A 27,824-nucleotide genomic window follows, 5' to 3' on the forward strand; every position below is an offset into this window, starting at 1 on the left:
TTGGGAATGATAATCTATACAATAGGCCTGTAGTACATGCCAGTATCGCCACGCTGGCTATATATATTTTGTGCTAATTTTACAAGATAGGATGGTAGCACCTTCCTATAAAGAGCGACTTGGTTGTATAAAACTCTTTTCGGAGACGAGACAACGCCCGATCGGACAATGCGACATCACTTGTATTTCTTCCCCCCCCCCCAAAAAAAAAAGTAGTCTACATGGTCTAGAAAGCATGATTTTACCCGACCACCCAACTTTTCAATGTCTCTTGGCTTCCTCTCTTCCCCCCGCCCCCCTGTAACTTGCATCCACCATGATGTTGCAAGTAGCTTTGGTATTCAGCTCATTCAGAATACAGTACTATTATACAGTATTATACAGTACTTTGATACGCCTTCCCTTTCCAAAATGACAAGCCAATTTTGCGACAATCATTTAATGATTAGACTTAATGGTCCCAAAAAGTACGACTGCTTTTGTAGGCCTATGTATTAAGAGGCCAACCCCATCTTACCCTATTCCCTGTTTCTTCTCGAGCGCCTCTGTCGATTAGTCGCTTCACGACGATTCTTCAATGGTCCTCACAAGGATCCAAGTCAGGCGTAGAGAATGAAGTCAGTTAGAAGTCGCCCCATTGTTCCTTTCACGGCGAATTTGGTAAGGCTTTTTGACTTACGAGGCGTCGAAAAGGGTCCCAATTGTAGAATGTGACACCGTGCATCTTGTAGAACTGCGCTGTTTAACGGTGCAAGGAACCGTTGAAATACAGATAGGCTTACAGTATAGTACAAAGAGAAAGAGAGAGGGAGAGAGAGAGAGAGAGGAAGGGAGAGAGAGAAAGAGGGAGAGTGTGTATATGTCACATGATATCTTATGACATTAACTGCTCTTTTTAATTTTTTTTTTCTCTCTCTCATGTTGGCAGAAACGATACATTCCATTTTATCACTGATCGTCATTAATGAAAGAAACGGCTGTTAACGGAAACCAAAGACCAAATGTCAATGTGGATTGAGTAAAAATAACATTTAGTAGAACACATCAGTGAAAATTTCAGGAAAATCGGACAATCGGTTCAAAAGTTATGAGCTTTGAAAGCTTCCGTGACGTCATTGCTGGATATCAAAGAAGACTTCTACAGTTCATGACGTCATTTTGGACAACACTAAAAAGAAAATATGCTCGTGTTTAGGGCAGGATTTTCCACAGATCCTCCAAGTCCAATTAAGACATTTCGATTCTCTATCACGGACGATGGCGACTTCGTCTGCAAAGAGAATCAAGAAAACATGTTTTTTTTTGTTTTGTTTTTTTGCTCGACCTATGGGATATTGTCTATATATAAATTGTCAAAATATAATGAACAAAATGTATGAACCACTGGTATTCTGACCTAAACAAAACAAGATGTTACCGGCCTTTTCTCTTATGCAAATGCAAGCATTGCACAATTACACATAAAAGGTTTCTTTGGCGGATTGCCATCGCCAAATAAAGGGAACATATTTAAAACTTCGTTTCCACTTATGTAGTCCTTAGTCTGGTTATCTGTGGTTGGATAATCTGATAAGTAAAGATTTTGTTGAGATGCTATAAAGTCTGTAGTTTTATACTATCAGCTCCACAGAACATGAAATCGTATCGATGAAAACGGAATAAAAAAGCGTACATTCCAATGGCAGTGGCCGACCATTCCTTGATGTTATACGATGAATTTGAATACCTCTTAAACCACTTTCTCTCTTCTGTTCTTCTCCATCAGGTTTTAACTGTGTGTAAAGTCCGTAGCAAGACAGCGGGAAAACTAAAGCTCTGATTGGTGACACGAGAAGAAACAACTAGTAGAGATATCCCATTCCAGAAAATTGGGCCACCATACCGCTCCAGTACGAGATTGATCCGAGAAGCAGCTAATTATGGTCACGTGGGAATTCATAGGAGACTTTTTGCTCTTGAACTTGCAAGTCCTGCTTACGACCATCGAATCCATGATAAAATGGTTGATTCCACTGAGCATGCGCACGAAATCTCTGGAAGGGGAAACGATGCTCATCACGGGAGCCGGAAGCGGCATCGGTCGTCTCTTCGCGCAGCGGTTCTCCGCCCTCGGCGTGCGCGTCGTTCTGTGGGATATCAACGCATCCGGCGTGGAGGAGACTGCGCGTATGGTGCGCGCAACGGGCGGAAAGGCTTGGTGGTTCGTCTGTGACGTCAGCAAACGGGAAAAGGTCAACGAGGCGGCGGAGGAGGTCAAGCGGGAAGTTGGTGACGTCACGATGCTCGTTAACAATGCCGGGATTGTGACTGGGAAAAAGTTTTTCGACCTCACGGAGGAGGATTGTCAAAGAACTCTCGGAGTCAATTCAATGGCGCATATCTGGGTGGGCATTGTACTGTTTTGATAATCTTCAACCTAAAGCATTTAGCGTCATTAAAATGTCAACTCTCTTACCGCCTGAAATCCGTATGCCTTGAATTGTCAGTATCATGTTCACTGGAAGTAATCACTTATGTCACTATAGGGGACCAAACAATGTGCCTTCAATACTATTACAAAGTATAGCGCCTATCCTAACAATATCATCGTGAAAAAAGAACCATCATGTTCTTTTTCTTTCTAACCAACTTAAATACAAGCAAATGAATACCGATAGCACACTTTTATTCTATGCTTTGTTACTCCAATTTTCTCACACAATTTAGATCTTATAAATTATTTGTTCTCACTTTGAGGATCGCTACTTTAAAATCGCGAAGGTGGAACATAACAATACTCCTGCGGAGGTCAATGTTCTTGTCTAGATAAGCATAACTTGAGAAATCTTCGTTTTATTATCTCTGCACGTAATTCACTTTCTTCCCCTGTCACTCCGCCTGCAGACGCTGAAGGCGTTTCTTCCGCAGATGCTGGAGAAGAACCACGGGCACGTCGTGACTATCGCCAGCATCATGGGGGAGCTCGTCATCCCGGGCCTGTCGGATTACTGCATGAGCAAATTCGCTACTGTCGGCCTGCACGAATGCGTCATGCGCGAGGTGCGCGCATTGGGCAAGGACGGCGTGCACTTTACGCTCGTCAACCCGTACAAGATCGACACAGGAATGTTTGAAGGGGCGCACATCAGAAAATCGTAAGTAGTGACCCTGCTGGAAAGAAGACAGTTTCCCACAGTGTGAACACAATGTCAGTCATAAATTCAGAGTGTGAAACAAAGCATAATTAGGGACCCTACTAAGTGAACACTCTGTGAAAACCACACCACAGTTTGAAATCATCTTCACATTGTTAAATTTGAGCGTTTTCGCAGAGTGCTCTATATTATGTGAACACACTTTGAACACACTTGGGACACTGTATGCTTTCCAGTAGTGGATTTATGTGCTTTACGTAATAACCCGGTTGCACCTTACAGTTTGCTCCAAGAAAAGGAGCCGAATGAAGCAAGTAGAAAGGTGAACATTAGTTAATCAAAAGCGGGATAAAGAATACGTTAATATCTCATGGCATTCGGAGTTTTAAATGTCACGAGCAAAGACGAGTTCTGTAATGTTTTATATATTAAGATCTTACGCATGCTTTGTTCACCAAAGCTGTTCCTAACAACCACCGAGCTTGCCCTGCATAGCAACAGCTATGTGAATTCCTGCCTATTGCGCTTCATAGGTTCGATTAGGTGAATAAGGTGCGTCGTTACAAGGCTGTAGAACAAAAAAAACAAAACATATATATATATATATATATATATATATATATATCCAGAAATTGAAATAAATTAAAGAACCGTCTATTGTAATCGGTGGTACCACAGTGATATATTTCAAAATCGTTCACTTCACTTTCGAACTTTCAGTCATGTTCTCACGTGACATGACATAGATGTCCTTTCGTCAACGAAAAGACGGATTTCGTAATGAAATTCATGTTCGACACTTGGCGCCCCATAGAAATTGTATGCTCGAGATTAGAGCTATCGTCGAAGATGAGGATCACCGTCTACACAAAGCTAATGTGTCTTGCTACCAGACCTGATATTCAAGTTCTGTTATATAGGGCCTACGGGACACTTTCTCAAACTTCAGGTGTTCATTTATTCTGATGGGAATGATTTGATTATTATCAGAGAGAAATTCCGTGTGCTGAAATGCATCATTCAGATACGTTACAAAGGCAAACAGTTTCCTTTTAACGTTTGCAGGAAGAGGATGGTATAACGAGTATCGATCGGTGGTTATGGATATAACTACGCACTTTCAAAACTGACCAGTATAGCACGCTGTGATACAATTATGAGGGGTGTTTCTCTGAAGTCTATTTACAGTCATCTGCAGTGGAAGGACGAACGTATATTTTTAACTGGCGATTAGACAATAAACAATTTATGACCGCGTAAATGAGGGTATACTCTGGGAGGTCATGTCTTTGATTCAACGAGGAAACGGGGGGGGGGGGGGGGGGGAGGAATGACCTTTGTTCCAGTAAAAACATCAACACTATCCCTAACAAACCCCAACATATTGAAAAGCAAAGCAAAATCAAAATCAAAACAAAATCACTTCGTGACTCCTGGTGTAATATGACCCTTATGAAATATTGTTTGGCGGTCAGATATTCCTGGGCTTACGTCTGTGCTCAATATAGTGTATACAAATCGATCTATTCACCATTCAGGATTTATGTAGGCCTATTTGATTGTCGTATGTAAAATCACCGCACACACATATTTCGTAAGGGCAAAGTTTAGCTTAAAGAGACAGTACAGTATTGGTGGAGATGAAAATTGGGCTTTTAACTTTTTGCGAGATACTCAGAAAACACTTATGATAAAGTACAGAGCATACCATTTCAAAAGGAATTCAAAGTTTATTTGATGAAAATCGGGTTTGGAATGACTGAAACATCCAAAAACAAAGTAAAACAAAGCGATCGTAATAAAGTGTGGGTCCCACACTTTATAAGAATCACTCTTTTTTGGATATCTCAGCCATTTTAAAACCAATTTTTATCAAATAAACGTTGAATTCCTCGTAGAATTACATGCTCTTTCATATTTCATAAGAGGTTTCTCATTATCTCACCAAAAAAAGTTAGAAACTTGAAATTAGGTCTCAACCAAAACTGTACGATCCCTTTAACTGTCCCGTTTGGATCCTTTTGATTTAATAGTCGAAAAAGTTATGATTTCCTTCGTAGACCAAACTAAATTCATTCAACATCACCGTGATTATAGTGTCATTATTGTGACTGTGAGCACAATGATCATCATTGTCATCGGGAATATCGTTAATAGTTATCAGCTGTGAGAGGATCTTGAGTAATGATATGGTTCATTCCCTTTCATTTCATTTCGTTTCATTTGTCTAAACATATCGTAGCTTTAACTAAGGCTAGGATGATAATATAATTCACTTTCCATATACATGGTATACGTAGCTTGCAAGAATTATTTTCCCCTTTAACTTTTCCATCACCATATCTTAGTATTGGTTGATAAACTTGAATGCGGAAACCCTTTCTGCAGATTAGATTGTGAATATCAGTTAATCCAATATCAATGGCCTTTTCGTTCGGACAGCTGAATTAATCAGAAACACATTCAAATAACCCGGATTTCACAGGGCTCCAAGTCAGCCTGATATCCTCAAAAACCGGAAGGTGTTCATGTTTACTTGTCCAGAGACATTCATGAAGCTTTTAACAGGTTTCCCGCGAGATTTTGAGATTCCCATAGAGGTTACACAAGACCAGTCAGGACCACATATTCAGAGAATAAAACCCAGCAACAACAGCAGGTTGTCACTTACTGGAACCTGCAATGACATGGCGCATTTGATGTAATCGTTCCAGAGTATTGACACCGGATTATTGAAAATTGAAGATAATACGTTAGGACAAAACCTATAAAATCATGCAACAAAATAACCGGTTTCCATCAATCATGCCAATATTTGTGTTGTCTCAAAACTTTGCTTCTGAAATAATGATTTCCCAACCTCTACAATTTGGCTCTCGGGTAAACAATTTGGTTTATGACTTCAGTCGTCACTCGTGTTGCAAAATTAACCTTAGTGCAATTCTCCGACTCTTGCCCTTTGTTTCAGCCCCTCCCACCTCTCTCCCCCTTTCTTAGATGTTTGTGAAGTATTAAACAATTATTGATACCGTCATATAGCTATACTATGGGCTGGATTGTTATTGACTATACAATGATTGTAATCTCACTACCATCCTGCATATCGAACAATCAACGGTCCTGAATTCAGTCATCATCAGTCTGTCTATGTGTCGTATTCTGATAGAAAATACAGCATTCCCGTGTACACTGTAAAAACATCGGTGTTAGATTTAACACCACGGGTGTTAAATCTAACACGGATCAAACTTCAATAGAGGACCACACCCACAGGTGTTAAAATGCACTGTGATGGTGTTGAAAAGTGTTCACCTGACACTTCGTGGTGTTAATTGACACTGTACCTGGTGTTATTTTGACACTGTACTGGTGTTAATTAAAAAATGACACCACATGGTGTTGATTTGATATTTGTTGGTGTTAATATCAATGGTTTAACACCCGTCCAGCTTCAATAAGAGACCACACCAGCTGGTGTTACTTTGGTGTAAATTTATTTTCACATTTTTTCAAAAATCTAGTATTTTAATGTAAAATTCTTGATCGTCTTGTTTGAATTAAAAATCAACAAGAAGTGCAGTTACTAAGAAACTCTTCAAAAAACAGTTTAAAATTTGGAAATGACACCCGGAGGTGTTAATTTAACACCATAAATGAGCACCGAAAATTTAACGCCAGCTCGGTGTTCACTATTTAACACCGGACTTTTTGCAGTGTATACTGCTGCTGCCATGCTAGTCAAAGGGGGAAGGGATTCTTTACGTACAAGTAATTCTTGAGTGATATCATGACTCATCCTGCGTAAATTTTCCATCATTTTCATAACGTTGTACATTCATGCACTGTGCAAAATAATGCGATATCTTTATACATAATGCCTACAGGTGTGAGATACTTATACCGACGTTGAAGCCAGAGTTTGTGGTCAAGAAAGTGGTAGAGGCCGTCCAGACGAACCAAGACGTGGTCAGAGCACCCGCCATTTTTAACACCGTCGTTTGGTTACAAAAGTAAGTCTGGGTGCGCTTAATTGAAGGTAAGGAATACTGTCAGTTGAAGCGCCACCGGCTACGTGTTGAATCTCTCTAAAGCTCCTTTGAAGACAAAAGGGCGAAAACCCTTGAAACAAAATGGTCTCATGCGAATCTATGTGAAAGTCACCTTCTCGCTACACAAGATTAAGCAAAGTGACAAAACAGAGAGAGCAAACAGCAATAAAAACAACAACAAAAAAGCACGAAAACAACAAGAAAAAAAAAACTTATTAGTCAAAAAAAGTAGTGTCAAGGGGGCAATTTTGTAAGGGTTTCGGTGTGTTGAACGATGCCAAATAAATGACTGAGATATTTGTATAGAAGATGAATAGGTAGCAAAGACAATGATATGTAAAAGAAAAAATAATGTTAATCGGTAGTCTTAAAAGAGGGTAGGTTTGGGATAGTAAATTTTGTTTGTGTACGTAGGTCATTACTGTTGCTGTAAGAACTGCATTTTCTATAATATACAGACAAAACTATGACATTAATGGTTTGAGCTCTAGCGTTAAGCATTCATTAGCACAAAGTGATAAGGCAATGGCTTGCATGAATATGTTATTTTGTTAGTAAGGGACCTATTCGATTTTGATTTTCTTTTCTTAATCTATCCCCCCTCCCCCTTTTCTTCCTCTCCGTCTCTTATGTCCTTCCTCCAGGATGCTTCCTCAACAAGCGCTCTTTCAGCTGGAAGATTTTCTGGAGAACGACAAGGCAATGAATGACTTTGTCGGCCGTAGGGGGCAGAAGACAGAAGTCGCCATCGAGGATAAAGGTGCACAAATAGTGGAGTAGCCTACGTAATGTGTGTCTACAGGCGGGTCGGGCTTTCCCTTTGTCGAAAAGACCTTACGCTGTTAGCAACCCTGAGATTAGAGAGCCAATTAGAGCGCGAGGGTATGTGAGATCTGTCATTTATTCATAAGCTGAAGAAAATCTGACCCCTGCATCACTCCCACAGAAAAATTACCTGAACTAGTCAGTCGGTGAATAATTCAGTTAGTCACTTTGACTAATGACACTGCTCGATTCTCCTATGGGCAGGTCAGTGGGAAAAGTGTGTGAATGATCCTCTTTTGCTCTGCTGATTATTCGTCATTGTTTCACGACCAAACCACTGTGGTGATAACATCCCACAATTCAGACGAGTAAGTTTAGAAATTCGGGCAGATTTCCCAAATTCGGTAATTCAGATGCAGACAGATTTCCAAAAGGACCTCAAGCTCGCCCTCCTCGCTGGTCCTTGGTTCTCGCTGGTGGCTTTACTAGTCTCAAGTAACGACCCTTTCCTTGCTGCAGCTCTTGAATTCATTATACAACGAGTGGGCCTTGGACAAAGGCTAGGCTTTCCTGAGTGCGCTTTTCAAATCAACCAGTCCTGCTGATTGTTAGTCAATGATTTGTGACGTTACGTTATTAGTTCTGCTGGGTTCTTATTATTTTGTGTGAAACACCTTGACAAAAACAGCCGACAGAGCCAAAAATTCTTCCAGATTGTTGTAGCTCGGTCTACTGCCTTTAACCCTTCTTTCAACCTCCCCCCCCCCCCCACACACACGCACATATATACACACATACTCATACACTCGCCTCCAAAAATGATAAATGAACGGATGTCCTAAAACGGAGACAAAATTTAAATTTCGCCGTACATTGAGCAGGTTTGCTTTAGAATCGCAATAGTACGGCCTTAACGACTGTCTTGGAGGATTTTTGGTGATGTCGACAATCTTTACTAGTAATTACTGTATGATCAATTCATCTCTGGGATTAATTTTCGATATCATGATTGCAAAGTACATTACAAAGCAAATATTGTTCCAGGAAAGTACTAATATGTGTGTATCTTTGTTATGCCGTCGATATTTGTACTTTTGGATCTTGAGTCATTTTCATTCTATGTACAGCTCTTTGTGCTGTGTTGGTGTTGATGTTCTGGTCGACAAGTACGTAGAAATAAGATACCAGGATAATCTTGGCGTATTCTACAGGAGATGGTAGCATTTAAACCGAAATGTGTCTGAATCAAAACATTCGTCTCAATTAGGACTGTGAAGACAAGTGAGCTTCTCTGTTTTTTAACGTATATTGCTTTGAGAAGGATTTGAGCAATTTGTCACACATTATTTATAATTATGTGCATGGATGATATGATTATTGCTGTTTTTAAATTGAGAGGTGTTCCTTTCCAGGAAGGATGAAATTAATGGCAAAGCATGGATTGCGCAATACGCTCTTATTGATTAAGATCGCGTGAGTAGGGTGGTCACTTTAAAATGGACGTACCAACTGGACACTACTTCAGTTCACCCACTCGCTCACTGAACTCTTCACTTTTCTTTCTTGTCAGATTGTCTTCAATTATATCCTCGAAGGTCGTTGCGTTCCTTTTCATTGCTTGCAGTAGAAATAGCCCTACTTTTGTACCATGAACAAAAATACTAATTCTTCCTCTTACACCACGATGTTTCCTCGTCATATTCTCTGATAATGATCAAGTTAAGAAACTGGGTACGTATGCTATTATGCTAAGTCAATACTATTCCCAAAGGTAGGAAAGTACTATGAGAGCACAGACCTTTGCCAAGCAGCTCAATTCCACCTATACTGTGATTTCCACCCTGTATTATAGACCTATGTTCAAATCATCTCTAGGCCTGTTGTTAGTTTCCTTGACCATCTAAACATAAACATCACTGCCGACCAGCCTTCCCTGCCTCCGCTGCACTTTTTGGCCATCTGTACGGCGCAATGATTCTGAGGGTCGCAAAAGCAAGGGCGCCATCTAGTGTTCATGATGAACCCAGCCTACTCGCAATGCTACCCTGCCCTACCCCCCCCCCCCAAAAAAAGAAAAATAGATGGAAATAATGATACAGACTGTAATAATAATTCGTTTCTCCAGATGGTGATCCAGATCATTATCAAAATTTAATAGTCTGTTCTTTTTGTCATTATAAACCTTTCCTGAAAATTTCAAGTAATCCGTTCTCAACTTTTTGAGTTACATCGCCTAACAAACATAATATTACAAACAAGCAATCGAACGCTGGAAAATAACATAACTTTGGCGGAGGTAATGCGCGAAAGCAACATCATACTCTTTCCATTCAATCTGGAATGGTATCATGACGTGTCTTTCCTGTTTTTTCACTGACTTACCGAACTTCGTGGAGAAAGAAAAGTGCGTTGTGATGGAACCCATATAATTAATATAGATGTTTTATTTTCTTTCGAAATAAGTCCATGTTAAATTGCAGTATTTCTCAAGTACCGTACCTCTGTTGTTGTCTGATACTTACGACTGCTGTAATGCTGTAGAAGATCATATCAAATAATGTATTACCAGTTATGTATTCTGCTTTGATGTACTTACAGTTTGATATATCATGTCGTAGTTTTGTTCAATTGTTCAATTGTCCCAACATTTCTTTTTTTTTCTTTTTTTTTTTTAGTGTGGAACATCGGACAAAACATAAGAGCAATAATAATATTTTCACTACGATCCTACAGCAGTTTTATTACCACTTTTAACGAGTTCATTACTCAAAAACTTGTAGTGGAACGAAGAAACCCTCTTTATGTTCAATCTATTAGCCAATACAGTTTCAAATAGTATAGGACAATTGAATACGGTGATGAGAAGACATATACTGCATCACAATCTGCTAGCGTTTAATCTGCAGTGTAATGTGATAACCTACCTATCTCATAGATATTACGTCATTGATATTGACAATGATTGTACGCTACTTGTTCGTAATTTATGAAGAAAACAATGCTTGTACATTTCATTTTAAATTATATCTGTGTATCATAATCGATGAGTGATATTTATTCTATCAATATTACGTGATGATAAACGTGTGTTGTCTTATTGATTTGTTCAACATATTTTTAATAAATCTATACAATGCTGCATTGCAAAAAATAATCTTTGGTCCATGATGTATTGTACTCTGTGTATGATGAGAGTACGGTGCCACTACTCTCTATAATAGTTGTTAAAACATAGGAAAAAGTAATGAAATAAACAAACAACAGAACAACAAACAAACAAAGTAAGCTATTTAAACGCACACAAAAACAAAAATACACAGACACTCACTATGCACAACCAGTGGACTAGTGTGTATACATTCGCCGAAGATGGCGCTAGTTAACATGGTCCTCGGTAAAAGATAAAGAGGCGTAGGTCTAATGCAAAGCTTCTCACAGTTCAGGGTACATGTATTCTATTTTTAATTTCCAGTTCAATTCGTGTTGTGACAACCTCATAAAAGAGAGTTCTATCAGGAGGTCTCCCAGTTTACACTTGGTAGAAACACTTTAAGACGATAATACCTCGTTTCATCATGTTCATTGTCATTTCCTTGATTTCAAAACAAAATTAGATTCCAAATTTCGGATTAAGATACCGGGTAATATCTGAGTCATATATCTTGGTAAAAAAAAAAATAGAAGACCCATTAATTGATTCACGTGTAACGTTTGTACGCTTTTGATTGGATGACCACACAGTTTAACGAAACACTCGAATGGGGGCATCTTCCCCCCCCCCACCCCCGTCGATTCAATCATGACATACCTTGTTGTCGCAAAAAATCTTGCATGTAACCAGCCTGCGACATATATTACCGAAGTTCCATACATAATAATATCTATATTACCTCTGGTATAAACCCCAATGATCTGAATAAGAATCTAAAGATAATATGTCCACCATTACTACCCAGGTGACTCTCAAAGCCGAAACAAAGTACATGTATCAGGGCCGGCGCAGTGTTTTCAAAAGTGTGGGGGCCCATTTCTTGTTTCATGAGCTAACAAGCAAAAAAGAAAAAGAAAAAAGAAAAAAGAAAAAAAAAACGTCGGCTCATCTCTTCTCCCCGTCCACTTCCGGGTTTCTTCACCTGACAAGCAAAAAAAAAAAAAAAAAAAAAAAGAAAGAGTCCTCAGCTCATTATTTTCTCCTCGTCAACTTCCGGGTTTCTTCAGCTGACAAGCTTAAAAAAAAAGGGTCCTCAGCTCAGTACTTCAAGATCTCTGTCTATTTCTATTTTAGTGCCATTTACGTACTTCCGGGTTAAAAAAAAAGTGTGGGGGCCCAAAGTGATGACACCTTATGTATTCCTTTGTATGGTGCACAAAAAGTGTGGGGGCCCGAGCCCCCACGGCCCCCACGGCTTCGCCGACCATGTGTATTCCTGTCTGCACCTCCCAGTTTAAAGTAATCTGTCATTTCACCTCTGACATATTCACTTTCGGTATGTTACCTCGGACATATCCACTCCAGGTATTGTTACCTCTGACATTATTTACTTCTTGTATTGTTACCTCTCACACCCTCCCCCTTCACCATTATACAGGCTGATGAATAAACATAAATACATTTTGTATAAGTTGAACAACAATCACATAATCAGATAGGAATCTACACTATGCAGTGCTATATATGACGGGTTGTGTTAATACCCGGTTCACGACTTGCAGCTCATAGCTGCAACTCCCCCTAAACTCAAAATATATTGAGGAACAAGGGCAAAGACTACATCAGAATTTCCCATCTCTGGTTGGAAATCTAAACATTCCTTCGATTTACATTTCTAAAGAACGATCTCGGCAGTAAAGGAGTGAATATGAAGTTTGCATTCGCCTTTTTGAGCACGTTCTAACACACGACCTTTACCCACGTTTTACTACCATCATGACTCTACAGATTTGCATTTTCGTTTTATCCAGCGTAAGATATCACTCTCCTGATGAGTCACATTCGTTTTTTATAAATCGTGGTGCAGATGTAATTAATTGCCTTTTTATCATGTTTATGACGCTTCATTATTGATGATCACACAAAAGCCCGGAGGTGGGGATTAGCAGGGGCGGATCCAGGAATTCCGTAAAGAGGGGACGACTTTACAAAATCAAAGGGGGAGGGGGAGGGGAAGGACGCACCCCACTCCTCTATCTTTTCTTTTTATTTCTTTTGTTAAAAAAATAAAGGGGGGGGGGGAGCGCCCGATGCTCCCCCGCATGGATCCGCCACTGATCAGGGAACTCGGGGACAGAGAGAAAAAAGGGGGAAGGGGTGGAGGGGGAGAGAGAGGAAGAGGGGGAAGGGGGGGGGGGGAGAGGAGGTAGAACACAAAACGAATAATTTAATCATTATTTATTTTCTTTCTCACAATCACAAAGACAACAGCATTTTGTTTTTTTTTAACACTACATTCACAACTTTTCTGTCCGGAAAAGAAACTCACTTTCACATCCGCCAATTCATACGCCCGCATTAACATTTGCGTCATTCCGTTTTAATCAATGAAATGAAAACATGTGTTTAGTCCCATTTCCCTTGTGTTTAGTTGTAGTGTGCATAATGACGTGATTTATTGCATACATAATTTCGACTGTACAAATGTGCATCTTGCACCTTTCAGTCAAAACATTAACGAGTTTTAGCCATCTGGTCGCCGCCAAAGCTATACAAACTGCTGGCAAACCTATTGGCAATAACAGCAGAAAGGATCTGCGTCATCATCTGAAAAAAAAAAAAAATGTGAAAAATTTATACACGACTTGTGCTGTTCAAAACACATTCATTTTGGGCATACCTTTAAAGGAGACCTCCGGATGATTTTTAAACTTTTACATATGAACAACTTTAAATTAGTTGTAGCCATGTACTGAGTACAGAGTTTCCAAATTTATAGTGATTGGGATGAGGAATACGAATGTTTTCAATCCAGGCATCTTCACAGATGGAAATGAACAACAACAACAACAACAACAACAACAAAATTTATAACAAATCACAAGGAGCAAGGATGATGACTTGGCAGCCTCACTATAAGAATGCATGAGTTGGGGCTCAAGGAAGCAGAACAAAAGAAGAAGGCATGAATAGGTTCTGCACACATGAACATGTTGAGCACGCGGTATTGTGATGAAATTACACTGCTACATTTCTGAAATATGTGAGGCTCTGTGTCATCAGCACTGTTCAGTGTAATTTGTTTAAGATTTTTCAGAGTATTAGTTTTTCTGCTTAAAGACCACAATAAATTCCACAAACTGTACATGGAGTTGTTGATTTATGTACTACGTGATGTGAAATTATGATAATCGTCTGGAATGCCCCTTTGAAAAGCCCTCTTGAAGCAGTTGTGGGATTTGTTTGTTTGTTTTTTTTAATCTTCCACAGAGCGTTTTATTCAGGGAGGAAAGGGACGCCAGCTGTATACCTACCGGCAAATTTCGCCGGTGAGTGATTAGCATAACTGTAATGATAATATGTTTTATCAGAGTACATCATTAGATCATCGGAACAGATGTCAATTTTTTTTTTTCTGAATGAGTCATTAACCCTTTCCGTACCAGGGACTTTAGACAGTGTGTACAATGCTATGGGTTTTTTCTGTATCAGTCGGCACTCTAATCACACAGAGAGTTAATAATCGTCAAAACTGAGCAGACTGTCGAATCATACTTGCAGATTACTGTATACATTACACGCAATCTGTTTTATGATAGAATACTTGCTATAGATATAGAGGTTTGGTCGAGAAGTATGCCCCACGTTATTTCAGTAGACTTAATTGTCCAAAAGCGTGCAATAAGAATTATTACACATCATAGATGCAGTTGAATTTTTCTCATTTCGTGAAACAACTTAGTCTTTTGAAATGAAATATCTAATATTCATAAACGGTCAAACGGTTTGTTTCATGTATTCATAAGAGGCCAGCCGTTTTATCCACTAGATCTTATCCCGTTATCCGCGATGTACGACAGCAAATATTCAGTGCTGTACTGCTGACTGGCTCAACAAGTCTAGGGATTATGTCATTGTTCAGCATACATTTACACGTACTGTAGATAGAAAAAATTGGGCTTTCATTTGCTTAAGGTACGTTTCCTGTATTAAAGTTTACCCGAATGTAACAACAAATATAGCAACAACACTGGTAACAATAATGATAATGATAGCAGTGATAATGACGGTGGTAATAATCACATTAATGATACAAGTGGATGTAATAATGACAGAAATGATAATAACGACAAAGTGATGATGATGATAATACCAGATGACAATAACGGAAGTTGATTTTATGCTTATTATCCATCAGGAAACTTCTGACATGTGAAGTCAGAACCTGATCAGAGTACAGCCAAGGAGGTTCGAGAGATGGCGTTACAACTGACTATAATTATTCAATCAGCTGTCAATTTTCTATGGATGGACAAAAGAATTCCACAGGTGCATTTGCGCCTTTGATGTTCGATGCTTGAAGCCGCTATCTTTCTGAGCAATCTGAAGATTCATTTTTAACGCTAACATAACATCGGGTATATGCTGCTAGTTTATTTATCAAATGTAATGAAATTTCACTTAATGATAAAGCATATAAAACAAAAGTCAATTCCGTTCGAAAATATGTGCAAAAGTGTAAATCTGAGCTGTATTTTATGAAAGTGTTTGAAATTTTACCCTCATGGAAAACTGGTTTTATCACTTTTCTCCTTATTTCCGCAAAATGAAAGTAAAATGGTATCATCTTCAAGTATAGTTCTTTATAAATTAATATGTCAGATTAGCGTACAATCACGTACATTCGAGTAATTTTGATATCTATTTCAGCAATATTTGAGCAATTTCTATTCGCGCACCCCCATGCCTTTACCATTGTCTACCGCCCATCGTTTGTAAGTAGGGATAGCGAAAAGCAATTACCATCACAAAGACATATCCTCCTTGGAAAGTGGCTGGTGATTACGCAATGAGACACGAGTCAATTGTCTTCGCATCTGAGCGGCAGATCCAGTTAGACACATACTTCAAATATTTTTGAGTGGCGGCTTCGAGCATGGGATCAAAGCAAATAAGACTGTTGTGACTCCATTTCTCGAACCTCCTTGGTACAGTCTTGGGAGTTACCGGCATCCACGTCAGTTTACAATCATGATAAATGTTATGATGGTCCTCTGCATTATCTGGCTGTAAATGTTCCGTATTTCTTCGTCAGCTTTATATCAATCATGCGTAATTCAGGGCCGGCGGAGCCCCCCCCCCCCCCGCCACACGCACACACACACACACACACACACACACACACACACACATTTTGTGCACCATACAAAGGAAAACATAAGGTGTCACCACTTGCCCCCCCCCCCACACTTTTTTTTTTTACCCCGGAAGTGCGTGAGAAACCTGGAAGTGGCACCCTCTGCTGCGCTGAAGACCCCCCTTTTTGTTTTTGTTTTTGTTTTTGCTTGTTAGCTGATGAAACCTTGAAGTGGCACCAGTAGTCTGAAGTGGGCCCCCATCCCCACTTTTGAATACGTTGCACCGGCCATGTACTTCACTCGGGCATTGCTATGACCTGCGTTCTATTTTTTTCTTCTATTGGTCCTCAAGCCATGTAGTGGGGCAGATATGTGAAAAAGATGCTCACATCCGGCGGAAAGTATGAAATTTTGCATATAGGGGTATTTTGAGGCGCTGATTTCAAAAATTGCCGGATCCAAGAGATCTGATCACGGGGTCGGCCGCCATTTTGAATTCCAATATGGCCGCCGTCAAAGATCCCTATCTTCAGTTATGAATGACATTTGCCATTGGAATTTGATATATAAAAGCATGAAGATATGATGACTTCAATAACAGACTTATTTGATATGTCTGACAAGCTGCACGGCAGCCAATTTGAATTTGATACAAATTTGCCATTTTGGAGTGTTGAAAATCTCTATCTCGGGTTTGTAAATTAGGCTACCTTATTGAGCGCGCGTTTGTAACTGATAGAGTGCGCGCTGATGTATTTACATTGTGACGTCAGTGAAAGGTGCATTATGCTTCCTTTTTGCTGCACTTTTTGACATGCCCGTGAATGTTAGTCGTGATGTTTGTCTTCGTAGCCACATTGGAATTCAAAATAGCAGGCATTGCGTTTGTCAGACACATCACATCAGTTAATATTTTAACTCAGTATGTTAAAATACTTGTTTACACCTAATTTCAGGGTCACTCACCACTTAGAAATCGAGATAGGGATTTTGAATATTTCGTCGAGGCGGCCATATTGGAATTCAAAATGGCGACCATTCGATGTTTGTCAGACACTCAATCTGTCATCAAATTCAATGTGTCAAAACGCTCATGTGTACCAAATTTTGTTGCCACAGGTCATTCAGAACTGAAGATAGGGATCTTTGAATTTGTTTTGTGATGGCGGCCATATTGGAATTCAAAATGGCGACCGACCCCGTGGTCAAATCTCTTGGATCCGGCAAGATTTGAAATCAGCGCCCCAAAATACCCCTATATGCAAAATTTCATACTTTCCGCCGGATGTGAGCATTTCGACCAATTTTTGTTACATATCTGCCCTACTAATGATACCTTGACCTGTTGATCAGACTCTTTTCAGATATACAGCCCGAGTGTCATAATGTAAGATAGCAGATCAATTAATATCTCAATCTTCTCTCTCTTACTTTCTTTTTCTCTTCCATTGTCTGTCTGTTTCTGTTTCGGTCTATCTGTCTATCTCTCTCTACATTGTTATATACACTAATTACATCAATACTTGTCGTTATACAATCTATATACTATTCATATCTCCTTCTATCTATCTATCTATCTATCTATCTATCTATCTATCTGTCTGTCTGTCTATCTACATATCTATCTATATCTGTCTATCTATTCATTCATCTATATATCTATCTATTTACTCATCTATCTATCTATCTATCTATCTATCTATCTATCTATCTGTCTGTCTATCTACATATCTATCTATATCTGTCTATCTATTCATTCATCTATATATCTATCTATTTACCAATCTATCTATCTATCTATCTATCTATCTATCTATCTATCTATCTATCTATCTACATATCTATCTATCTGTCTATTTATTCATTAATCTATGTATCTATCCACCAGGCTCTATCTATCTATCTATCTATCTATCTATCTATCTATCTCTATCTATCTACCTATCTATCTATCTATCTATCTATCTATCTATCCACCCACAGTTCTCTTTATCCGAATCTCTATCTCAATCTGTCAACTCTCATGCCCCTCCCCCTCAGCACACACCAGCACAGACACGTGTAATGAAGAGCGGACTTTAGCGTTTAGAAAGCCATCAAGAAGTCAAATACGCCAATAGTCTGGGTGCCAAAGCCACTTTTTGGGCCTAACCTTGCTTTACCGTCCACCCAATGTTTTTTGATGGTTTTACCCTATTTCGGGGGTGCTGAATCCGAATCTGGATGATGCAACTCTTGCATCCTTGAGGGTTTTGAGATATTCAAGATGGCCGCCAAAATGGCCGCCCGAACTGGAAATTCCCACGTATTTCCTTCTAAATGGTGTGAAATTGAAAATAATTGATGATCCTACCCTATTTGGAAGGTGCTGAATCCGAATCTGGATGATGCAACTCATGCATCCATGAAGTTTTTGAGATATTCAAGATGGCCGCCAATTAAAACCGGAAATTCCCATGTATTTCCTTCTAAATGGTGAGAAATTGAAAACAATTGATGGTTCTACCCTTTCTCTAGGGTGCTGAATCCGAGTCTGGATGATGCAAACCTTGCATCCTTGAGGGTATTGAGATATTCAAGATGACCGCCAATATGGCCGCCAAAATGGCCGCCAGTTAAAACCGGAAATTTCTATGTATTAGCTTTTAAATGGTGAGAAATAGAAAACAATTGATGGTTTTACCCTATTTCGAGGGTGCTGAATCCAAATCTGGATGATGCACCTCGAGATAGTCAAGATGGCCGCCAAAATGGCCGCCAAAACGGAAACTCTTATGTATTTCCTTCTTATAATTGGTGAGAACATGATAACAATTGATGGTTTTACCCTATTTTTTTTTGACTGAAAGATTTCAGGTTTTCGTCAATGGCACAGTTTGAACTTGCTGTATATACAGTGAGACCAGCTCTACACCGGATATCTTTTGAGTTGGTACGATACAAGTGTGCCAGCAATGAACCTTTCAAGACTACAGATACTTTTGAATAATTGCAAGATTACACTGTTTCCTCTACATATAATGGATAAGTTTTGAACACTAACAATCAATGGACAAGACATTTTCATCTAAATCATATTGTGATAGTGATGTAGTGTACTGAAATTACCCAACATTACCTGTCTTAATCCATGAGTAGTTTTAATCTCTTCATCCATGAACACTCAAATTGGTTATTTGGTTTACATTTGTGGTCTTGATGACATTGTTGAAGACACGAGTGGGACATTTTTATAGTTATGCTTTAATTTTTTTCGGCAATATGATGTACCACAGGTAACGCGCTGTGGAAAAAAATGAAAAAAAAAAAACAACATGGAAGGTAATAGTTGATAATCCTGTTCTTACGAATATCATAATCGCGCAGAGTGGTTTTGAAATTACCCTTATTAATATCTACTATAGTGGTCATGGATGCAACCATTTCCAATGACGTAATCAGAATATGCGACAAGTTTCACAAGAATACGAGGCGAGACTCGTCAGAATGCAAAACAAGTTTCAACACCAAATACCAACATGCCATAATTTAATTTTACTATATTGATAGCCGAAAAGGATTAACTTCAAATCTGTGGAGCCATATTATTGGCGACCACAAGCATTATTTTCTAACAATTATGCATAAAGACATTTTCAGTTGTGTGTTTGTGTTTGTACGTTTCAGTATGATGTCAATATCACTTCTTTTTTTTTTTCTTTTTTTTTGCAGTACGTGTTAAAGTTCCGTTTGAGACATATCGGAATATCTCAGTATATTACAATACCACTGTGACAGTCATTTTAGATGTCAATAACTTTTGGCTGATTTGACAAATTCGCTCAACTGAGTTGAATTTAAGAATGCGAATTATTGCTTTTCACCCTGCATGGTTTTAATCCCCCGCTTCGCGTTCATTTCATTTCATTTTTATTTCATTTCCGACCAAAGCATATAATATGACAATTGCATATAAACAAATTAAGTACAATGTAACTTTTACATTCCCAAATGAAATTTAGATACACGTCATATGTTTACCTGAATCAATAAACATACTTAAGTTGAAGAAATACATGGACAAAATGTGATTGAATCATAACAAAGAAAAGGTCGGAAATGGAGGGGACTGCTAAAAAGCGTTAGAGCACAGTACTTCATCATTTAAGTATAAGCAAATGTTAAGGAGTTTCCGTTCATGCAGGACATTTATAGATGTCCCAAAACCTTCAAAGACCTTCAGCACCCTCGAAATAAGGTAAGACCATCAATTTATTTTGAAATATTTGCCATTAAGAAAAAATATATTAACATTGGAATTTCTGCCACTTATTTTGGCTGTCATCTTGGACGTCTAAAAACCCTAAAGAATGGACGAATTTCAGCAACCAAGTTTCGAGGGTGCTGAATAGGGTCTAAAATTTTCCAATTTTTGACAGTTATTTTGGCGGTCATCTTGGACATCTCAAAACCCTTAAAAAAGAACACCAAAGTTGCATCAACCAGGTTCGGATTCAGCACCCTCGAAATAGAGTAAAACCGCCAATTGTTTTCAATTTTACACTACTTAGAAGGTAATATAGGGCTTACATGGAAATTTTCGTTTTTGACGGCCATTTAGGGGCCATTCTGGCGGCCATCTTTATTATCTCAAAACCCTCAAGGAAGCAAGAGCTGTATCCTGGAGCTTCAAATTCAGAAAACTCAAAATAGTGTAAAACCACCAACTGTTTTATATTCTACACCATTTAGAAGGAAATAGGGGGTCTACGTATGAATTTCCGTTTTTGGCGGTCATTTCTGGCGACCATCTTTATCATCTCAAAACGCCTAAGGATGCAAGAGGTGTATCCTGAGCTTCGAATTCAGCATACTCAAAATAAGACCACCAATTGCTTTCAAATTGTCACCATTTAGAAGGAAAAACATGGGAACTTCCGTTGTGGGCGGCAAATTTTAACGGCCATATTGAATATCTCAAAATCTTAATCAATTCAGGAGTTGCATCAGCCGGATTCTGTTTCAGCACCCTCGAAATAGGGTAAAACCATCATTTTTTTTCAATTTCTCACCATTTAGAAGGAAATACATGGGAAGTTCCGGTTTTAATCGGTGGCCATTTTGGCGGCCATCTTGAATATCTCAAAAACGTCACGGATGCAAGAGTTGCATCATCCAGATTTGGATTCAGCACCTTCCAAATAGGGTGCAATCATCATTTATTTTCAATTTCACACCATTCAGAAGGAAATTCGTGGGAATTTTCGGTTTTAATTGGCGGCCATTTTGGCGGCCATCTTGAATAGCCCAAAACTTCATGGATGCAAGAATTGCATCATCCAGATTCGGATTCAGCACCCTCGAAATAGAGTAAATCCATCAATTGTTTTTAACTTCTCACCATTCAAAAGGAAATACATGGGAATTTCCGGTTTTAATTGACAGCCATTTTGGCGGCCATCTTTAATATCTCAAAACCTTCATGGATGCATGAGTTGCATCATCCAGATTCGGATTCAGCACCTTCCAAATAGGGTAGAATCATCAATTATTTCCAATTTCACACCATTTAGAAGGAAATACATGGGAATTTTCGGTTTTAGCGGCCATTTTGGCGGCCATCTTGAATATCTCAAAATCCTCGAGGATGCAAGGGTTGCATCATCCAGATTCGGATTCAGCACCCTCGAAATAGGGTAAAACCATAAATTGTTTTCAATATCTCACCATTTAGAAGGAAAAACGTGGGAATGTCCGGTTTTGGCTGCCATTTTGGCGGCCATCTTGAATATCTCAAAACCCTCAAGGATGCAAGAGTTGCATCATCCAGATTCGGATTCAGCACCCCCGAAATAGGGTTAAACCATCAAGAAACATTGGGTGGACGGTAAAACAAGGTTCAGCCTCTGGCACCCAGACTACAAGGGGCCTGTGTAAAAAGGCTTGTATATAAAACGGCAATGTCAAGTCCATTGTCAGATAGGTATAACCACAAACATTTATAGGAGAAACCGTCACACAGGAATTAGGGCAGTGCATTACCTTGTCATATGCTCTTGTGAGTCAAATTCTTTTCCCCCTCGAGATCAGGAGGTACGTCTCGGTCGTATTGAGCGATGCTGCATTTACTCACCCCGTTCCGGTTAGACTAGGAAATCAAACCAGCACCAATGCTTGACCTCTGATTTTCAGTTTGCACTTATCCGTATTTCACCAACCAAGGAGCTTTGGGTGCTGATTGCCACTCTTTCTATGCCAATTTGGCTGAAAAGTTAAAAGTGAGGTGATAATTTGACTGGAAAACATTAGCAGGAGAAGGAGGAGGAGAAGGAGGTAGGTGGAAGGGAAGAAGAAGGCCCAGGCGGACGGAGAAGGGGACGATGCCATCGAAGGAACACCTCGAGGGGTCCTTTGACCAGGCTGATCTTTTGATGGGAAGGTCCTTCGAGATGTCAGACTCGACTGACGGGACGAATCTTCTGGCCACGACGTCCCACGCAGCGTTCTCCGGGATGCCCACCACCACTACCTCTAAGCCAAGGGACTCTGAATCAGTTGGTGCAGGGGCCGAAACGGAGTTGCCCTCCCGAGATGACACCGATGACAGTGAATACTCGCCTTTACTGTCACGAGATGTGAGAGATCGTTCAGGTGAGGTTAACTATTATGACTGATTCTGGTACCCACTCACCATTATTGTAATCAGTAGATAGAATCTACATCTGTTCTATCGCCCGAGCGGCATTATCAATCAGCTCGATCGATTACCCTCTTAAGACCACATAGACAGGGAAATAGAAATCCATTGTACGATCCACGTAAAGTACAATTCCACAATTATGTTCAATGTGCCTTTGATGAATGAAGTAAAATCAAGCATCAAAATGGTTAAGGTTTCAGGAGAATCGAATCTAAAATAAGAAACATTCGTTGAAACGTTAGTTTTCCCCCTTTTCACACAGCAGCGGTAATAACCAAAACTACATGAATTGCCAGATGTGATGATGATAATGATGATGATAATAGTAATAGTAATAGTAATAGTAATAGTAATAGTGATAGTGATAGTATTAGTAATAGTAATAGTAATAGTAATAGTAATAGTAACAATGATAATGATAATTATCGTAGTAATAACAATACTGATAATGATCATAATACTAATGATAATACTTGCATTTTTAAGGCGCTTTATGGTGTTTCTAAGAGCACAAACACAGTCTCCTGCTAAACTCTGCAGAAAATCTTCACTTAGTTGTCTTCTTGTACGACATTATACCATCAGCATAACTTTAATCTTTTCTGCATGTTCAAGTGTCGAGGAATTTAATCGACAGTGTGAACAATGCTATATATCATTAACCAGTCGTCTCTATGAAAGCACACAAATGGTTACGTAAGGATACCGATGATTTTTGACAATTCTAATGTTGATCATTTCGCTTATATACATGTATTTAATATATGATAAATAGTATATTACATATAATATGTAATATGTAATATAAAATATATGATATTATAATATTTATGATATAATATGAAATAATATAATATGATATAATATAATGTAATGTAAAATGATATAATATAATATAATATAATTTATATGTATATTATATAATATAAAATATATATTTTATTACATAACACAACTGCAGTTTCAGTGTCACAGATTAAACAGGTTGCACGAGGCAGTCTCATAAACAGGACATCGAATAAGGTGTCATTATAGTCTATGTCCATTCATAATCTTAAAATAATCTCTACCCAGAACCACTCGGGATCTTTATGAAGTGTTAGATGGATCTACTCAACTGACACACCTCATCCATGATAATGTAGTACAAATTCATTGAGTGTTAAAGGATCAGCTACGAATTACAGTGTAAAGACCAAACCGATCAAAGAACAACGATGAATTGGGGTGCAAGTTCAATACAGGAAGTGTGCAAGGTGTATATGGACAATATTCCTGTAGAAAGCATCAAGGGTCAAGGTAATGGCGCAATGTTCATTATCCCCTATACCAAAACAAACCTTGCCAATATTTGCAATGCAGAACTTAACCTTTGAGCGGTTCGCAAGAGGCAAGATACACTTAGGCCTACATGTTATTATATCGTCTGTTTGTATTGTCGACGAAATGTTTCACACGATTGGACAATGGGCAATAAACCCGAACGGCAAGAAATTTTATGTCAGTCTTTATTGTACTTCGTGCGACTTTGATATGAAACAGCAGATGTATCATGCCATTCAGCCTATTGTTTGTTGATCATGTGACATTACGATGCTTGATGTTAATTTGCCCAAACAAATGAGTTTAACTGATATCTTTATTCATGTTGATTGTTACCATTATTCTTCATACCATCCCAATAGAGTAACATATTATCGTTACGATGATAACAAAATGAATACGCCTATAGGTGCATGCCTCAAACTCGATACTGAGGCCCATAAAGAAGCCCCTGTGCTAATCATTAATTTTTGAACTGTTTTGTCGAGAATGAAACCTACATGGGGTTAACCTTTCTTGTGCCAGGGATCTGTCCAACGCTGTGGGGTTTTCTGTGCCAATCGAGGCTCAAAGCATAAAAAGGATTAGAACCATCGTGCAGTCCATAAAATTAAAACATCACATTGTGATATTGCATTGAATGGAATTGAATATATTATGACAGTGCATCACAAAACAAACAAAAGTGATTACTCAGGAAAGATGAAACGGGTCAACCGAGTCAGTTTTGAGTTTTCCATATTTTCTGAAAGAGCTATTTTTCTTCTGCATTATCCCCAAGTTTGGGATCATAAATCGAATGGGAAAATAGGTTTTCATTAGTTTTTCTACAACCCCTATTTTGGTAAAATAGTCTGATCAGGTTTTTTAGAGGCCCTTTTTACATTTCTTGAAAATCCTTTGCACATTCTTCACTTTCAACTCTAATAACTTTTGAAAAAAATGATGCTACTGCTTTTAAAGTTGACATTTATTATGCACAGAATGTGTTAATCAAACATGCTTAATTTCATCTTAATCTGATAATCCTTTCATTGTTGTTGCTACAATGGCTTACATCAATTTTTTTTTTGTCCCGTTCATGGCACGGGTAGCGCGGCTTAACAAAGAATAGGCACTTGAATAAACCCTGTCTATTCACGGCCTCTTTTCTCAGTTCAGACTTTTCCAGAGTGTCGCTTTCTCTCCAATATTTATATAGGTTAGAAGAATTTGAATTGAGTTATATATCATTTTAAAGCTTAGAGTCTGCTCTTTCAGAATCTGCTCTTAACTAAAATTAATGTCTGGCGACTTTTCGTGTGTTTTGTGATGCAGGGTCACGTAATTTGTATATTCTCATATTTCACAAGAAAAAAAATACATATCACTAGACGAAAAAAAAAGAAGACTCCAAGAGAGAATAACACCTGACAGAAATAATACTTCCATATTCAGTGCGTTTCCAGTGTCGAGGGTGTTTTTTTTTGTAAGGTTGTTTATTTTGCACAAATATGAAAGCGGAATAAAAAAAAGACTGCCTTTGACCTTGTAAACTAAACTGCAGCAATGACACGTCGCAGCGCTGAGATTTGCTAGCATAAATGCCGGCATGTTTTCCCCGTGATTCACATAAAACATGGCTTGATAAGTATTTTCATCTCAATACAGACAATATAATGACCTCAACAATATATAAAAAGGGACCAAAGTGCTCAACTGCACAGACAATTGCGGATGCGATTGTAACATTATCTCCTAAGATCTGACTTGCTGGCAACACGCTAAACCGTGCGCTCTTCGAATGACACAACGTCGTCCCCGTATTTGCTGCACATCTTAAAGGGATAGTACAGTATTGATGGAGATGAGAATTGGGCTTTTAACTTTTTGTGAGATACCAAGAAAACACTTATGATATAGTACAGAACATACCATTTTAAGAGGAATTCAAAGTTTATCGGATGAAAATCGGGTTTGGAATGACTGAAACATCCAAAAACAAAGTAAAACAAAGCGATCGTAATAAAGTGTGGGTCCCACATTTTATTAGAATCGCTCTTTTTTGGATATCTCAGTCATTTCAAAACCAATTTTCATCAAATAAACGTTGAATTCCTCATAGAATTACATGCTCTTTCATATTTCATAAGAGGTTTCTCATTATCTCACCAAAAAATGTTAGAAACCTGAAATTAGGTCTCAACCAGTACTGTACAGTCCCTTTAACGAAGTTATCAACATGCATTAATTCATGTCGTTTTCAAGTCGCCTTCCACGAATGCAGGGAAAGAAAAGGTACAGAAGGGTATAGAGATTACACACAAAAAGAACAATACATGAGCATGTAAACGTAAGAAATTTCAGTGTTTTATCAAGTTATCAGGTTATTACTCGTATTACTGAGTTACAACCACTCACTAAGCTTGGAAGTGGTAATGAGGTTCCATTTCTTTATTATAAAGGCAAAATAACATGTAATTATACTGTTGTAAAGAATTGAAGAAACTATATTACAAAAAGTTAAAAATCCATGAATTTCATGTATAGGATACTACATCATGATTATCTGGAAACATTGAAGGGGATGATATTGTTCTGATTTAAATGGGGATTCAGATTTTAACTTTTTAGCGAGAGAATTAGAAACCATTCTATATGAAAGAGTATAGTTCTAGGGGAAGTTAAATGTTGATTTGATGTTAATCGATTTTGGAATTGTTGAGATATCCAACATCCAACAACAATGTAGGTCCTATGAAAGGTGGGACCAACATTTTATCACGCAAGACTTCCTTGCTCGTGTTGCTTTTCTTTGTTATTTGATAGGATTATAGAGTTCCAGCAGTCCAGTGGAGCTGCAGTCTAGCTTTGTTGAGGGAAAGAAGAGAGTTGTTTACTTGGCTGGATCAATAAAAATATACACTGTCCTTTATTATCTTCTATCTTATCTAATGATCATCGCTTTTACTCAAACAAAAATCCATGTTTATTTACGTTGATGAAGGGCAATTTGTCATTCAGATGCAATTGAACAATTCGACGCAAAAATCATTGATGGGAAGAAATATCCACTACCAGGAGCTGCTATAAAAGGGATCAGAGCCATCATTGGTTATATAATATATTGGACGGAACCTTGGTAGTCTAGTGGTAATCACGCCTGTCTAGCAATCACTAGGTCATGGGTTCTAATCCCATCCGTGTAGTATGCGCATGATTTTTCCTGGTTATTATTCCAACACTGAATAATTAATGTTTATTTACGGTGATAAGGGAGAATCTGTAAATCAGTTGCAATTAAAAACGTTTGTATAAAAATTATACCAAATTATGCCTTGTAATTTTGTTCTTCTTTTCTTGTTCTCCGTCCAATCATATAGTGACTGAACTATTTTTTTTTTCTTTTAGCTTGTACTTTTCTTTCTCTATGAATGTCAGTTTGACCATGATGCCAAGGGGTTGAGTTTCTCTTTCAAAGTTCAAAGTTCAAAGTTCTAATTCATTTCCATTTTTCCACAATAACATAATAATATGTGATATTATTTCTCGATATCTCTCTCTGCAGCACGGGAGTGTATGCCTGCCCGCTATATCCTTTGCTTC

General features: G+C 38.5%; 1 protein-coding gene across 1 annotated transcript; it reads left to right on the forward strand.

The window, feature by feature from the left end:
- Window positions 1–1,796: 1,796 nt before the first annotated feature.
- On the forward strand, window positions 1,797–7,963 carry LOC139716020 (retinol dehydrogenase 10-like). The gene is made up of 4 exons (XM_071627576.1): window positions 1,797–2,384; window positions 2,884–3,134; window positions 7,019–7,144; window positions 7,828–7,963. The coding sequence occupies exons 1-4, from the start codon at window positions 1,920–1,922 to the stop codon at window positions 7,961–7,963; spliced, it is 978 nt and encodes a 325-aa protein (XP_071483677.1). The 5' UTR covers window positions 1,797–1,919.
- Window positions 7,964–27,824: the final 19,861 nt, after the last annotated feature.

This window comes from Diadema antillarum, unplaced genomic scaffold (genome assembly GCF_040938485.1).
Source record: "Diadema antillarum isolate AM-2024a unplaced genomic scaffold, OU_Dant_1.0 scf00000060, whole genome shotgun sequence".
Lineage (NCBI taxonomy): Eukaryota > Metazoa > Echinodermata > Echinoidea > Diadematoida > Diadematidae > Diadema > Diadema antillarum.

Excerpts from the sequence above, each read along its gene's own strand:
- LOC139716020 (XM_071627576.1), top strand. The coding sequence starts at position 1,920 with ATGGTCACGTGGGAATTCATAGGAGACTTTTTGCTCTTGAACTTGCAA. Across the intron at positions 2,385-2,883 it reads ATTCAATGGCGCATATCTGG|ACGCTGAAGGCGTTTCTTCC; the intron begins GTGGGCATTGTA and ends CTCCGCCTGCAG. Across the intron at positions 3,135-7,018 it reads GGGGCGCACATCAGAAAATC|GTGTGAGATACTTATACCGA; the intron begins GTAAGTAGTGAC and ends TAATGCCTACAG.